At 39.7% G+C, this 17,217-nt stretch overlaps 2 protein-coding genes across 2 annotated transcripts; one reads left to right on the top strand and one right to left on the bottom strand.

Annotated features, from left to right (window-relative positions):
* Positions 1 to 212: 212 nt before the first annotated feature.
* On the bottom strand, positions 213 to 7,340 carry ppm1la (protein phosphatase, Mg2+/Mn2+ dependent, 1La). Its single transcript, XM_017471950.3, has 4 exons — positions 6,480 to 7,340; positions 1,797 to 1,971; positions 1,151 to 1,312; positions 213 to 900 (listed from the first exon to the last, which is right to left on the bottom strand). The coding sequence occupies exons 1-4, from the start codon at positions 6,882 to 6,884 to the stop codon at positions 560 to 562; spliced, it is 1,083 nt and encodes a 360-aa protein (XP_017327439.1). The 5' UTR covers positions 6,885 to 7,340; the 3' UTR covers positions 213 to 559.
* A 5,127-nt stretch (positions 7,341 to 12,467) lies between these two features.
* On the top strand, positions 12,468 to 16,521 carry otol1a (otolin 1a). The gene is made up of 4 exons (XM_047156694.2): positions 12,468 to 13,058; positions 13,367 to 13,456; positions 13,988 to 14,059; positions 14,157 to 16,521. Exons 1-4 carry the CDS (start codon positions 12,509 to 12,511, stop codon positions 15,047 to 15,049), a joined length of 1,605 nt encoding a protein of 534 aa, XP_047012650.2. The 5' UTR covers positions 12,468 to 12,508; the 3' UTR covers positions 15,050 to 16,521.
* Positions 16,522 to 17,217: the final 696 nt, after the last annotated feature.

Raw genomic sequence — 17,217 nt, 5'->3', positions numbered from 1 at the left:
TAAAAAGGATGGCTAGCTGTATTGTTGCATCTTCAAAAACAGGGTAAGCTTATATAATATTTCTGGTTATGAGATTATTACACAATTTCTTATTTCACTCTCAGAAAATTATGCCTGCTTTAATTCTATTTCATATGCACTCATACAGAAGCTTGGGATTGAATCAGACTGTATAAAATGATTAAATATGGCCAAAAACCAGTTTCTGCCAATAAATAGGAAAACCAGTTATTGTCTTTATTACATTTTAATCACCAGGATTGGTTTTAACCCAAGCACATTAGTTAGCAGATCACAAGCAGCATCCATGTAATTTAATCAAGACCCATATCATATGTTCAGGCAGAATTTTATATTTTTATATTAAATAAAAAAATAGATGCATGGTCACTTGCCAGTTCATTGGCACTGCTCCTTCACATAAAAGTCAGTCGGGTTAACTTATGGAAACGTTTAAAAGGTCGTCCATTTGGCACACAGGAAAAACAATATTGATCATATTCTTGGGAAGTATGTATTCCTATTCGCATAGAAAAGTTCTACAGGAAAAATAAAAGCACTATTCTCCGTTCTTGGTGCTTTTGAACTTCACCACCATGACAGTGATGTTATCGGGGCAGCCGCGGTAGAATGACTGTAACACGATGCTCTTGGCGCCGAAGTGCGGCTCGTCGAGGCGTTCACGGACGAAACGCACGGCCTCCTCGTTGCTGAACGCGTCCCACAGGCCATCTGAGGCCAGGATCATGAACTCAGGCTGTAGTTTGTCAAGGTCAAAGGTCACCACATCAGGGTCTGGCACCACCACATTGAGGTTCTTCAGCGGGTAGTCGCCCAGCGAGCGTGACATGGCCAGGATACCCTGCACTCGCCACGAGCCGTTGAAACTGATGAAGCCCCCTGGATGAGAAAGGAAGGTCTGTTACGTCCCTTAAGAAAACAGTATGTTTCTATGGAAAAAAAAGAGCTCTAGACTATTCACAAGTCTAAAAACCCCAAGGCTTGACCTCTCAGGCTTTCAAAAGCTCATTTTAAAAGGGCTTGTTCTTTTAAATAAACTATGGTCCTGAAGAAAATACATTTTGTTCAAACGTATACAAGTTATATGACAATAAAACCCACTTCACTTGACTTGTGTACTCTCGCTCACCTGCACGTTTGATCCTCTTGCGCTCTTTCAGCTGATAGGGCTTGTGGTCATGAGATAAAGCCACAGCGTTACCGTCCTTATCGCACAACACGCCGCGTGAGTCACCCACGTTCGCCACCGTCAACTCTCGATCAGACAGCAAAGCCACCAAACACGTAGTACCTACAGTGGGAGGGAGGGAATAGTGTGGACCAATAAAGAAGGATTTAGCTCCACTCCACTAGTTTTTCTGTTCATCCAAAATAGATTATTTTTGGATTTAGGTGCTACTGTTTACACAGTAAAGCATATTGTGTTAGAACTGGCTCATCTCAAGTGCCAACCCATACTTGGTCAAGTAAAGTGACCCTTGCCCCACTTTTGCACCCACTGCATGCTGTTGTGATTACAGTGGAACCGGTTTGACACTCAGGAGCAACTTATTGTCTGGAAAACACAGCAGTGCATATCAGTGATTCTCAGCTGTGGTTCTCAGATTAGTTTGGTAATGTTTCTTCTCAAAAGCATCTGCTTGAACTCCTCAGTTCCGAACTGCAGAAAGTTGATTCTAAAACTTCACTTGGTGCTTCACTTGACCTCCACGGCTAATCTGACACTTTCCTGTACACCATGGTTTCTCCTTCTCTTTTTGTTTTTCTCCACTCACCCGCTTCCTCATGTGATGCTGAGAACTTCTCCACCATGTCTCGGTCTACAGCGAGGATGCGCTGCTCCAGGATGGAGGCGTACGAGATTGGGCTGTCCTTCTTCTCGCGCTCATAAGCCTGCAGGTGTTGCCTCAGAGCCTCGGGCAGGTGAGCCTTCACGTAGTCAGCAGCCGCCTGTAAGAAGAACACAAAGGCGGAACTATGATGAAATTTTCTGATGTGAAATTTATTTTAAAATAAAGATGAGAAAAAAAACAACAATGTTTATAAATTGACTGGTGTTTTCCATTAATATTTCCTGTAATTCTAATAACCGAGACGTATAATTAGTGAACTGAATAAGACGGTTTTGGAAGGGCGGATACCTGATGTTTTCATATGTCAAATACAGATTTAACATTTATGACGCAGCTCATTTAATATGCTGCAGCATTTCCAGAAACCATGGTGAGAGGATTTGCGTGTTTACTGATCTTGTCCTGTGACATACTAATCTAAAAATCACAAACCCCCAACCATTTTATTCCTTACATATCCTTTGTAATGTGTCCTTCGCTGTGACACACAACAATATCTATCATTATTCAGTATGAATCTGAGCTTTGGGAGCATCATCTCTCATCATATCTTCCCTCTGTGTGTTTTCTTGCACTGCATTTCACAAACTGATTCACTCTTGATTCCGCTCCCTGACGATAATGAAATCAGAGAGGCAAACATGATTTAATATCCGTCTTCGAAAGAACCTGGCTTGTATTCCCTGCTGCTATTTTTAACCTCCTGAGGATACACTTTAGATTTGTTCCACCTGAATTTATTCCGGTGCACAGAAAGGACTTATCTGAATGGCGAGAAGATGTCTACTGTATGGCTCTCTTAAAATAGGAGTGAAAAACATTTTACATTATCACACTGAATTATTGAAAGAATGTCAATGTTCACTGGAGAACAAAGAGGGATTAGGAGAACATATGACCTGAGGTGACCTCTTTACATAGACCACACACACACACACACACACACACACACACACACACACACACACACACAGACGGAAATACCATAAATAGCCCACATCATGTGGATCTACTTCAATATTGTGCACTTAACATCTTATTTTGGCAGTAGTGCATAAAATGTCATCACGATAGTGGTATGACATGTTTCCATGCACCTGGTCTCACGTCTCAGAATGGAACCATGAAGGAATGTTGATGGCTCAATTTAGCTGTGATATATACACGTGATGTACAAACATAAGGTGAACTGCACAACGGTCATTATTCATGAGCAGACAGCCTTAAGTTTGCACAAGAGCACCATGGCAGAAGCTCAGTGCTACAGCTGATGTCCTCAGCAATGACAGTAAGAGATCTCTTCCTCAAAGGGTTCGCACATCATTATATAAGACTCCGTGGCTATAGAATGACGCAACATTTGAGATTCAATCTGCAGGCTATTTTTAACCCAAGCATTTGTGTGGGTCTATCATGTTACAACGCATGTAGCCTAGACTTCCAGCATCAGCTGGGCCAACTGGAATCATCGCACATGACCACACTGACTCTATTTCTGGATAACGATTCTGTGATAAATGAATGGCAGAGGCCGGAATGGTAGTTTCCATTAATAGCAAGCACTAAGAGCAAGCCATTTATCAAAGTCAAAGTTTTCCAGCTTGCTAGCTGTTTGGAAAAATTACCATGTGCTGGGCATAACTGGTCTGCTCTTTTTGGCCAAGTTAAGCAAATTATCTTATTCATTTTACAGTACATGACTATGTTACAATTTGTTATTTTATATAAGTAAAAAAAAAAGTCATCGTGTCATTTTCCTTTGAAGTTCTAACGTTGAAACTGCAGCAGAGAAACAACGTCAGAACAATTAATCACGGTAACCAGTAAATGCAAACTGTCACTGATTGTGAACAGTGCCATAGCATTTACGATGTGTGACCCCTTGCTACAGCGATACGTGAGACTTTTTCAGATACCTAATCTGAATACGCCTGCAAATAAGCCAATTCACTGAAGGAAGAGAGACATTAAAATCATGCATAATAGTTGTTACATTCACTTTATTTTGACCTGTGAATTCACAAACCTCGGTCTTGTGAGTCAACAGAAAACATGAAGATGGGTCTGTGGTGTCTTTGGTTGTTAAAAAAAAATAATTAAAAAAAAGGAGGATGTGTGTATTATTTATTACGTAGCTCTCACACCAAACATTTGCCTTGCTGTTTTCTTACTGCTCCTTGGGGCACATCCTGCCATCTTGTTCACTGACATGTGTCAGGTTTTTGTGATCAAATTCTGTATTACATATTTCAATGATAATATGGGATATTGTCCATGGCAATAAGCCCTAGCACAAACTAGGCGCCTGCAGATCCATTGACGCCTGCAGATCCATTATTCAGATACATCCATTTGATGGATCCTTTTATCCACCAAAGCAACTTACAAGACAGAGATGGAGTATAACACAAGCATAAAACTAAGCAATTGAGGGTCGATTGTCTTGCACTCACAACACAAAACCATCTGAGCACTAGCAACCACTGATACCACTGATCTTGGGTAAAAGCTACTCAACCTCCTCCAACATAATTTCTAGACCAATAAATGTCCAAGGCCTTTTGCCGTGGCTAGAAATGCCAAATAGTTTAATGAGGGAGCTGAGGAGATTACAACTGACATCCTGCTCCACTGAATAATTTCTAAACTAGTTTGATGGATCTACATAAACCTAGACAAATGACCTAGAGGTTACATAAATGATCTTTGCAAGCTATCTACTCTTTAGAAGCAGATTTGTTGAATCGTTTGGTCTGACGAGTCTATTCCTAGAGAATGATGTGGCATTAAGGTTTTCAGTGGAAGAACATCCACGATCTCAGAGCAGAGTGTAATTTTAAACTGATAAATATCTAGAATGGAATGAAGCTGAGAATCTGGTATAATCCCTAGAGGAACTAGGGTTTGGAGGCCTAGGAGCAGATGGCTTCCAGACTGGGGGGAGGGAAACTATGAACAAATACAATGAGCAATTACCCAAGGAGTTCACTGGCTCTCATATTAGCCCGTTTAAGTGAAGTCATTGTTCTCTGAATGAGACTCTGGTTCTTTGTGATTATCTGAACAGATCGGCTGGTTGGCTGCATTGATCAAAAACAGGATCCAAAGTCTGTGTGCCCTAATTCAGGGGTCGTCAACCGGACTGCGATTCAGACGTGGCAAAGTAGTATAGAGAAGTATGTTTATTCTCCACTTCAAGTTCAAAACAGATTTCTAATCTGACTGTGAGTCTGTGGCATAAGTCAACAGTGGCAACATGAACACCCACTACAAAGCTAAACATAGCCACATCAAATTGTCTTATTTATAGCCATGAACTAATCATTATTGGCTAAGCTTTAAAAGGGCACTCCTGTCACCATTCAATCATGTTAGTTGATCATCCGAACCTTCATAAACAAGGACATGTATATAACTGGAACTTCACAAATTTTAGTTGACTACAGTCTAAACCCTTGATAGCATTAAAGCATGTGTTAAAGTTAAGTAGCTATTACAAGATACCAGTAGGGTAATAAAAATGTTTTAATGTTGTGAAAGGTTGTGATATTGCGGAGTAGCTTCATTAAACTTCCAGGAGGCCTGAAAGTTTAATGAAGTTGAAATTTAATTTGAAGCCTTTTGCCATTGTTTTTGTTTTGTGTGTCTGAGTTATACTACTAATTAGCTATTTATCCACAATCCACCATATTGTGCTGTAATTTTGACATTTCCCCCCCATAAAGATTGAGATTTTGTGTTACAGACAAGTGGCTTAAAACATATAAATTGATAGTAAAACAAATTGATAGTACAGCATTACCGGATCTCAGTCTCTCAAGAAACGCTTTTCTCTCTGAGGGATGTACAGTACATTATTTGTTAAACATTCAAATTTGAACCCTGAAGATATATTAAAACCCTAGACCATTTATCATTCACCAGTTAAGAAACTAACAAAGCCTTGTTTAACTGTTCATTCTTTAGCACATCATTAGCCATGGCGCGAGCCATTTTGTTTATTTAGCCTGCTAGCTAAATAATTGAGTTGCCTAATTTGTCAAACACTTGTTTGCCTTTACATCTGCCCAGTAGTTTCATTTTATTATTATAATTATAATGAGCATTTGTTTGAGTAATTTACTTGGAATGCTACATTTAAAAGAAAAAACAACAACAACAACAACAACAACAACAAAACAGTTTACTGTGCTAGTTAGCTAAGAAAACGAAGGCGACCTGGAATGACCCATTCTGACAGGGGGTGGGATTTGTTTTGCCTTCATCCAATATTGCTTTTTTTTTTTTTTAAATTAAACAAATTGCTTGCCTTAAAAATACTTTCTACCAAATACAGACTGAAAACTGCATTTGCAATAAACAACAACAACAACAACAACAACAACAACAACAACAATACAAAGACAAAAATACATGTACCCCCTCCGTTGGGTTAAATGGAATAGCGCGCCAGCTGATCCTCACATCAGGACCAATATGTGGAAAATGTCCGCTAGGGATTATGATGCGGGATTCCCTGTATGGCTGAATGTAGCCTATAGAAACCGCATCTATATGTGTAATATAAGCAAGCCAACGTTATAAACGCCACTGGGTTTTGTTTACCTCGCCACCGTGGCCGTCAAAAATGGCAAATATGGACGGGTGGCTCCTGTTAGCGAGGTCTGTGAGCACCTCGAAGCGGTCCTCCATGTGGTCTCTGCGGCCCTGGATGGAGTACACGGCCACGTTGTGGCTCTTGAAGCCCCACGTCTTGGAGAACTCTCCGTCCACCACGTGTAGGCCGCCGCCGTTCACGTCCTGCATCATCATCATCTCGGCCACTTTGCCCTTGACCATCTTGACGGCGTCCCGGCTGGACCTGACGATGGTCTTCACCTCGTCCGTGTGGAAGAAGTAGCTCCATAGGGCCAGACTGATGCACAGCAGGAACAAGGTCTCTGGCCGGAGCAAGAAATAACGCATGATGCGACCCAGAAGAGACAGCAGCGTCATCGCGTCTCCTATCATCACACTGCTGACTGTTCACTCATAACACACACACACACACACACACACACACACACACGCGTGCGCGCGCGCTTCAAATCACTTCCATGATGATCCAGAACTAAAGATCACGTGCGTGTAGGGCTAAAGACCTCAGTTCCTCCGACGCCCTGCTTCCATTCTTGTGTCCTTGGGAATGAAACGCGCTTTTCACGCACCGCTGTTTCTGGATATTGGAGAGCGTGTGAAGTTGTGAGAGCAGCTGCAAAATAAAAACTGACGAAAGCCCGTAGTCAACAAGCAAGTTTGCTAACCAACAAGAAAGATTTCCAATTATCATTAGTTTTTTTTTGTTTTAGTTTTTTAAAGTAATGCCCCGGTTTGTCCTGATGAACACGGTTTAGTCCGCATTTATACCACAGCAGATCATAACAATGGGGATGAAGTGGCCTGTGCAGGGTGCGGACTAACGACCCTCCAAACTCTGGGATATGGAAGGCCAAAGGGCTCCAAACCATCCGAATCAGGACATGCTGATATAAAATGGTGCTATAAAGCCCTCCCTCTCTTTCATGAACAAAAAATAAATAAATAATGGAAAACAACAACAACCGGTCGTTGTCATCTCAGGGGCTGATTTCTTTCTAGCCCAGACTGCAGATTCACACAGTTTATGAGTAGCTCTAGATTTAGTGTCCATCAGGACAAATTTTTAAAGACCATATCCATAACGTGTCTTCGGCAGTAAATACTCAAATTAGTTTAGAGAAAAATAAATTAAGTTTCTCATCAAAACACGATTATTGTTTGCTTATAGCCTACTCAATTGAACTGAATCAAGTTTCTAATAGCTAGATTGATCTACGTAGAGTGTGATAAAGTCACGTGATATTAACGTGATCCAATTATGTTATAAAATCGCACGAGGACGTTAGCTTGGTTTTATTCAGGGCTTTGAAATGACCATCATTTCAAATGAATTGAGTTACATCATCATAATGTAACTCAATTCGCTCACATGGAACCGAAATATGCATCTGCATTAAGTAAATTCAAATGAAGGTTTTTTGTGTGTATGTGTGTAATGAACACGACCGAGGTATTATTCACTCAATAATTCTTTTTTCTTGAAAAGTCCCTGGAGGAGATACTAAAAGTAAATAGATTATGCATGCATTGTTCAGTCAAAGTACAAATTATAGGACGGGACAAACAACAGAACCGTACGTTTTTGTGCGGTTTGAATGAAAGACTCAAGGGCTGGTGACTAACACAGTTTTCCCATTCAATAATTTAAACTAAACAAATTCAAATTTTAAAATCACCAAAACTTTTTCACATTTATACTAGAAGCACTTTGGAATTTCAACCAATCAGGATGCAAGGAATGACAATACACCGCTGTGGTGCATCTGAACCTGAATTCTTTGAAATGTTTTCTGTTGTCAAATTCTAAGTTGGATTACGTCAGTCAAATCGAATTAAACCAAGTCAATTTGATTTAATTCAGCTTTAAGTCTTGAGCTATGATTTCAAAACAAAGCACGAAAAATCAGATTTAGCACACACAAAACGTAGTGCCAAAACTATCATTCCATTCGAAGTACTCTTTATACTCGGAGATCATACTCGAACATCACCTGTTTCCCATCATACTGAACATTGAATGCTATTAGGCTCAAAAGCTATTGGATCACAATCTATCTCTGTTCTTAAATTACTTAGTATCAAGTTGTTTGGAAATCAAGGGCTTACTCAAGAAAGAGCCAAAATTTGCCACATGTATGGACCGTTTGGCTTTTCACACTTGGCCACTCAATGACGCTGTCCCATGTGGTGTTTATTGACGATGTCATTGCTGGAAAGAGTTGTTTTTTTTTTTTTTTTTCTTTTCTTTCTTTCTTTCTTTCTTTCTTTCTTTCTTTCTTTTTTTTTTTTTTTAAAGAAAAGAGATAAGTTTGTTAATAAATGGCTGGTATAAACGGTAATAATAAAAGGTTTTGTTTAAATTCATTTCACTGTTGGTGATCTAGACAGAATAACTGATCCAATTTCTGCAACAAAAAAAAATCACTAATTTAATTGAAGTGGCTGAGAATTTCCTGAGGGGAAAAAAACAACAACAATAGTTGTTGGGCTCTGACATTTAAAATAAATAAATGAAATATATATATATATATATATATATATATATATATATATATATATATATATATATATATATATATATATATATATATATAATTTATTTTAAATATCAGAATATATATTTATATTATACTGAGAGAGAGAGAGAGAGAGAGAGAGAGAGAGAGAGAGAGAATATGATTCCTCATTGTAAACGTGCCAAAGTTGCAAAACGTTAAGTTTTTTATAACACATTCTCTTTGATTCATTTGATGAAGTGATGGTCATAATCATTTCATTACAGTTTTCTTTAAATCTCAGCAAACATGCTAAATAATTGCTAAATAACACATAGGTTGATATTCATGTTGTTGCAAATGACCGCGCTTATTTAAGGACAATAAATAAAACCTGCTGAAAGGCAGAGGCACGTATAAGATCTTTCGTTGGGTAATGATCTTTGATTTCTGAGCACCTGACATCAAACCTGTGCCATTTAGCCCAGACTGCTTGAGCCTCTTGAAGTTAACGCATGGTCTCTGTAGGAGTCTGTAGGGAGACAGAGAGCAGGTATCTGAAGCTCAGGTAACCATTCCGTCCTCCCAAATGGCGCCCTTGTGTCTACTGAAATAATAGGAGGACAACTGTAAGATGAGAGGACCAAGCGTATGTACATTCAGGCTTATGGATTATACGCTGAACTGAAGTTGGACTTTAAGTGAAGGTGTTAAATCTTTTCTAAATCCTATGTTGAGTGTATTTAGTGTAAAACTAACACTGTGTCAAGTTTCATGTCTGTTGCAATGTAGACACTTTTTTTTGTAATTAATAGTGTGTTATGTGATCAAGTGATCGCGACGTTTCACAATCTACAGCCAATCAGTGACATGATCAGACGTGGTTCCATTACCACTCTGAAGTTAATTATTTTCCTATAACAACACGTGTCAACGTGATTTGCCAACGATTATAATGTTTTATTTATTAATGAATGACGAGCACATTAACAGGAACAGTGATCTGGTTTGCAGTTTGCACTACTGACAGAGCTACTGTTATTGAAAATTTAATCAACCAATCAGAATTCAATTTCACTGGCCATGGTAGGTCAACAGTTAAGAGGTTGTGAGTTTAAATCCCAGTTCTATCACAGAGCCCATGTCTGGTTCTTCAGTTAGAACCTTTAATGCTCAACGATTCAAGTCCCATTTTTTGATAAAAGCCTCTGCCAAATAAATTAATGTAATGTAATCAATGCATCAATCTGAGTTCCAGTGTTCTCTCGTACGGATCAGATTTGAAGTCAGATATGAGGTCCTAGAGCCATAAGAACATTATACACCATCTAAAATGAACACCATTAAATGAACACCCTTACAGTAACCCTTCTGGAGCCTAAAAGTCACAAGTGCTAAATTTCCTTTAGGTGGGCTACAGAAATGTTGCCACAGCTTTGGTTTGCAGTCCAATCTCTCATCGGCTTTGATTATTGAGCTTCCCTTTGAGCTTTTGCCAAACGGAGAGGGAGCCTTGAAAACAGGTCACGTCTCTCCAGAAAGTCTTGACCCTGGGTTTCATTTAGGAATTTTTCCTTGTTTACTATTCTCAGAAGTCGATTGTGTGTGTGGAAAAATAGACGTTCTGGTGAAGGGGTTACATTCGGTTGTGCTGTTTGAAGGGGTGTTAGGTATGAGACCATACGCTCCCAAGTGTACAGGGCCGAGACTACAGTGAAATCCCCCAAGTTCCTAAATCTCTTTGATCCTTGGGAAAACCATGACTCATTCAACCTCTTGCTTACCATTTAGTTTTTTTTTTAAAGAATACGTTAGCAGCCTTTCTAAAGTTACAGACGCAAAAGTTTGCATCCCATATGGATTTTGAATGAGACAAAAGCAAAATGTACCTCTATTCTACAACATATCTATGATGTTATTTAAAAAAAAAAAAGTTTAAATATGAAGGTGTGAGTATCGTGAAATCCAAAATACAATGCAAATTGTACCAGAAAATAGTGTTGCCATGATCTTCTCAGCTTCCAGACCTTATTTTAAGAAGGTGGTATATGATAGATCAGAGGATATACACAAAGGAAGCAAGTATCAAAGCAAATGTGGGCATATAAATTATTAGAGAATATTTATATGACATTCAGAAAGAAAAATATAAACCATTTTAACTGGTATTTTGGTTTCTTTTCCTATTAATATCTTAACATGTGCTTCATTTTGTCCCAGACTTTTGCATGGCTGCAGTTATTGCAGAAAAATTCAGCATAGCCTATATTAATAATCACATCATCTGGAATATATTAATATGTTAATAAGTGAGTGTGCGTGCACGTGTGTTTATGTGCACAAGTGTAAATTAGTGCACTATTTCTACCCCAAGGATGCCTGGGAATGAGGCTGGTTGATACGACATGGCCTCGAAAACATCACATTAGCCTCCTCTCCTCAGGTATCGCACCCCCGAATCCATGCCAAGGACACGCCACATGGCACTGAAGCTGAACAGCCTTTTATTGGAGAAGCCCAAGGGAATGCAGAGGCCCAGGCTGTTAAAAGGTGGTGGCTGCGATGTTGTTCCCTCTCAGGTTAGGAGGACGACGGAGAAGAAGACGCCAGAAGAAGTGAACCGACAAAGGTAAGCGAGGTCTCGTGAATCGACTTACATGAAATGAAAATCTGCAAAAGAGCATGAGAACCTGTATGTTAATTTTGCTTGTTATGATAATAGTGAGACCTATATGAATTATACATACTTAATTTACAGATATTATTTCTCATTTGTGTCCACTGTGCACTGGTAATATGCAGAAATCAGGAAATGTACACAAGTAATGATAGCAACACCTGTCACCATTTTGTTGCTAGAAATGTGCTTATTACATCTATTTTAAGACATTTTAACTAATGCCTAAGTCCTTTGTTTAGCAACTAGCCAGCCAAATCAGCTACCTAGCAATAATAATAGAAGTAAAAGCTCACACACTTGCTATCAGGGAGAAATATTAAAACATTTCCTCTCCACATACAGTATATATATATATATATATATATATATATATATATATATATATATATATATATATACACACACACACACACGTGACTTCCTATTGTATTGGCCAGCCGTAAAATTGTGAAAAGTCCTCAAAGTGGAATTCGCCATTTGTTTCTTTATCGCTAAGGCCACACAAACAACAGAATGTCACTAGCCCCACCTACTTTTCATAGTATTAACATACCCACAACTAAACATGTTGCAGCATGAACATGAATGTTAGGGGGAAAAAATGTTCTAATGTTCTATTCTACGTTCTAGCAACTTTTAAACCGTTGTTCCCTCACCTACCTCTTAATTTCTTAATTTCTCAATTATGAAGCAAACAGAAAATGGTATACAAATAAGTTTTTAGATATATACATAATTAGATCCTATAGTATGTGATGTGACAAGAAGTGTATCTGAAGGTTTACTGAACATCTACAAGGTTTTGTAGAATTTGATTAGGTATGCTGTCTGATACTGGATTTAACTGCCATATACATGGTGTTTTCTCTTATTTTTCCTTCCTTTCACATGCTGTAGATTACAAGCTGCTACTCATCACCATCATCAACGAAATGACCAGTTCACTCAGCTTGGTCATCCTGGTGATGGCTTCAATGGTGGTAGCAGTGGCTGAGGTGTCACCACCCAGGAATCCACAGCGACTGCAGGCTAAGCCTACTAAGAAGCCCCCTCAGGGTGGGGAAACTTCTTCAGTGCCGCCTACCCGCCTGAGTGTTCGCTTCACCACTACCATGGCTCCTATCCCTTCCAGCAGCGCCTTGCCTGAGGAGACCACGGAGTCCATCACGGATTCATATTCGTCTTCCACCGAGAGCAGCACCTACTCCAGTGACGCCTATTCAGCTGACTACCACACAGAGGCTATGTTGCCACCTGGAATGGGTCCCCGGAACTACACTCTGGACTACAACGAGTGCTTCTTCAACTTCTGTGAGTGCTGTCCACCAGAGAGGGGCCCTCCAGGACCCATCGGAGAGAAGGGGTCGCCAGGTCAGACAGAGGAAATGAAAGATACAGTGTAGAGGCTGAGATGAAAGCTAGAGGTGGTGAACATTCCAGAAGACCGGCACTCCCAAATCATCCATTTCAGCGATAAATATTGAGTAAATATTTAGATGGAATATATTGTGTTCAGATTTGAGGTTTTGTTGGTCCACACAAGAGTGCATTGCCCCTACATTAAGGTTGGAGTAAGGAGTTACGCTGATGGATATTGATTTAGATTTTGAATTACTGCTATGTTTATATATATCATCCATCCTGATTTTTTTGTCTGTTTTCCTGTTTGTCCATGTCAGGTGTTCTGGGGCAGAAGGGAGAGATGGGACCTCAGGGAGCAACAGGACCAGCAGGACTTCCTGGAGCTCCTGGACTACAGGGAGACAAAGGTCTGTGAACGCTATACCTAAGCTGGTGATTCAAATTTGTTCCAAATACAGATCAGAATCTATCATGCTTTCAGACCTCTCAATGACATCAATACAAGCCAGAAGGTTAATACAGTCTGGATAGACTAGGAACATCCACTACCATACACACCTTACAATTCTAAACTAATAGAATTGTCTAGAATAGCAAGTTGCCAAAGATCAGATAGGTGATACTAACGATGACTGTTCTGGATACCTTAATTTACTGTCTTCCATCTCTTCCCTTTTATAAAAAGAAAGGAAATAAAACAAGATATTTCTTTGCCAAACATCAAAATATTGTATTATTGCCCAATAGAAAGATGAGCCCTTTGCTAAGAAGGCGTAAAAACATTGATAACCATCCATAAAGCGACTCTAACTTTTGATTTCCTCTTGAACGATTTATAATGACTACCAAGTAGTCTATCGACCATGTAGCAGTAAGAAGGTCATCTTTTTTTTGCACAGCCATGAAAAGTTTTAATGACATTGCTATTCTTCCTTCAGGAGATCCAGGACAAGCGGGAGAGAAAGGGATTCCAGGAATACCAGGTTCTACTGGCAAACCAGGAGATAAAGGTGTGTTGTTCTGTGAATGACTATCTCTCGAGACAGTAACACGAGACGTACTGTCACGAGAAAGTCCAGTTTAACTTCTTTTTTTTAATGTCTCCAGGTGAACCAGGTCTTAAAGGAGACAAAGGAGATATTGGCCTGCCTGGATTGAAAGGTGAACTAGGGAACAGAGGGGAACCTGGCCAGAATGGGAGCAAGGGAGAGAAGGGTGAGATGGGCCTGCCAGGACCAATGGGACCTGTTGGACGAGACGGCATGAAGGGGCTAAAGGGTGAAAAAGGAGAAATAGGGGAACAAGGAACAATGGAGAAGGGGGAAAAAGGTAACAAAGGTGAACCTGGGCCTCCAGGACCTAAGGGAGACATGGGCAAGCCAGGACTGAATGGCACAGAGGGACCTCCTGGTGTAATGGGCCAAAAAGGAGATACAGGCTCTCAAGGTCTACAGGGAGAGCCAGGTAAAAGAGGACCACCTGGACCACCAGGGCAAAGAGGCATGCACGGCCTGAAAGGAATGAGAGGTCCTAAAGGGGTACGTGGCCAAAGGGGAATGAAGGGCTCAAAAGGAGAACCGTTCATTCAGAAGCGCTCAGCCTTCAGCGTAGGACTCTTCCCTAGCAGATCCTTCCCTCCTCCTGGCCACCCGGTCAGATTTGACAAAGTCATCTACAACGAGGAAGGACACTGGGACCCCTACATCAGCAAGTTTAACTGCACTCATGGAGGCGTTTATGTGTTTTCCTACTACATCACCGTTCGCAGTCGTCCTTTACGGGCCGCTTTGATAGTGAACGGGGTTCGAAAACTGCGCACTCGCGACTCCCTCTATGGCCAAGACATCGACCAGGCCTCCAACATGGCACTGATCCGACTGTCCTCCGGTGACCAGGTGTGGCTGGAGACACTGCGGGACTGGAATGGAATTTATTCCAGCAGCGAAGACGACAGTACCTTTTCTGGCTTCCTACTCTTTGCTGATGCCACTAAGGAATGACAACTAAGAACAACTAAGAAAATGGACCTTTTGCTTTACTACACATGTGACCAGTGCCTGTTGCATCAGAAGCCACCTATTTTACCCGAGCCTCATACTGAAGCCTCATATGCTTACTAACAGTAACTGATCAGCTACTAATAACTCTGCTTCGGGCCGTATCTTCTGAAATTCATATCAGAGTGCACCTTCAGGGACGGTTTTCCAGACACTGACTAATTTGTGTACTAAAAAGAATTTTCATTTTATAGGGGATATGTAGCATATGGAATGGAATTCATGCCATAGTGAAATGCAATCATTATGGTGGGGAAACTGTGGAATGTAATGCCATGTGTAAAGTGGGTCAAATTGAAACGTAAAACCTTTACACAATCCCCACCCTTCCAAACATTTATAAAGTATTTATACATGAAGTAGCATTGCTGTCTCACAGCTCCAGAGTCCCAGGTTCGATCCTGAGCTCAAATTCAACTGACTGTGTGGAGTTCTGCATGGTGTCTGCATGGGTTTCCTCCTACCTCCCAAAAACATGCCAGAGGGCAGATTGGCTACACTATCTTGACTCATGACATGAATGTATGTGTTCATTTTGCCCTGTGACATCCAGGCTGTCCTTACACCTAGTGTCCATTTTTCCTGGGATAGCCTCTGGTGCCACCATGACCCTGATTGTTATAAACCAATAACTGAAGATGATGAACATGTCATTTAATTGTTCTCTGAGATAATGTGCAAGTCTGAGTTCCATGCCAAAATTTGGGGCGTGCTTGAGAAACTAGTCAGAGGTAATTGCCTGGGATCAAGTACAAGTTTTATTTTTGGAAACACTATTTCACTTGAGCTATTGTTAAAGACATATTTTCATAAAACAGAGAAGAAGAACTGATTATGATGATGATGATGTGTTTGATACTTGGAACAATTCTACTAACCAACTTTTCCTGGGTATTTGCAATTAAATTTGCGAATCCTTTTAATCGCACTTGAGGCTTAATGCACCACTTGGAAGTCTATTTGTAAACATCCGAGATTTGGTAAAGGACAATAATTATATTTTGTCGTAGCATGTTTAAAACATTTCACCAAGAAATGCAATACAGGTTGAATTCAATTCTGGCATAAATTCAGCATTTTATTCTTACATTGTTTTTCAGCAAAGAGTTCGAGCACCATGAACCGGACTTCTCACTTTTGGCATGTCACTACTGAAACATAATGTCACGTGTGCATTGCATGTGTTCCTTATGTACATTGTCAACTTAATGGTTGCGTCTCATTGTGACGTGAATTCCTCTCCACAGCAGCACTGCTCATATACATAGTTTCCTGTTTGTACAATAAAAACATGGCACTTGATCACTGTGTCGTTTTTTACTTTCTTCTCTGAGAGGACATTCATGTAGAGATTTGGACAATTAAGCAATGACACAGATGTTTTAGACTGCCAGGTCCAACTCTGAACATGAAGACGTTATGATTTTGTCTTTAATAACAACATCCACAGGCATTTAAGAAAGACTTCATAACTCATATTTGAGTACTGGCAGTCATTTAAGCATGACATCGAATAAGATCAGTATGGAAACCCATTCAAGTTAGGGAAAAAAAGGGGGGGAAAGGGGGGGGTTGCATGAACATTTTTTTCTTGATTTTTACCAATAGTAGTATGCTAATATTTTGACTTATAAATCAAGAGATTGAGATTACAAAGAGAAAATAATAATATAAGTCAAGAGTTTGAGATATTATAATTTTTACTTTGTAATCTCAAACGCCTGACTTATGTCAAAATTCTGACTTAACTAAAAAATCTTTACTTATCTCAGAACGTCTTATCTCAACATTCTGACTTGTTATCTTAAAAATCTGACTTGTTTTCTCAAATGTTTGACTTTATCTCATAGCTTTGACTTATTGAAAACTTTTTTTTCGTATCTAAATATTTCTGCTTATTATCTTAACATTTTGACCTCTCTCAAAATTCAGTTATTATCTGAAAATGACTTCTCAAAACTCAGACTTGTCTTTATCATTTTGACTTATTATCTCAAGTGTCTGACTTATCAAAATGATTTGTAATTTTGACTTCAACATTTCAACATTTTAAACTTCTCAACAATTTGACGTCTCAAAATTCTGACTTAGAATTTTTAATCATCTCAAAT

Source organism: Ictalurus punctatus, chromosome 7, assembly GCF_001660625.3.
Source record: "Ictalurus punctatus breed USDA103 chromosome 7, Coco_2.0, whole genome shotgun sequence".
Taxonomy (NCBI): Eukaryota; Metazoa; Chordata; class Actinopteri; order Siluriformes; family Ictaluridae; genus Ictalurus; species Ictalurus punctatus.
Note: the sequence above shows the minus strand (reverse complement) of the source record. Positions and strands in the feature narration are given on the sequence as shown.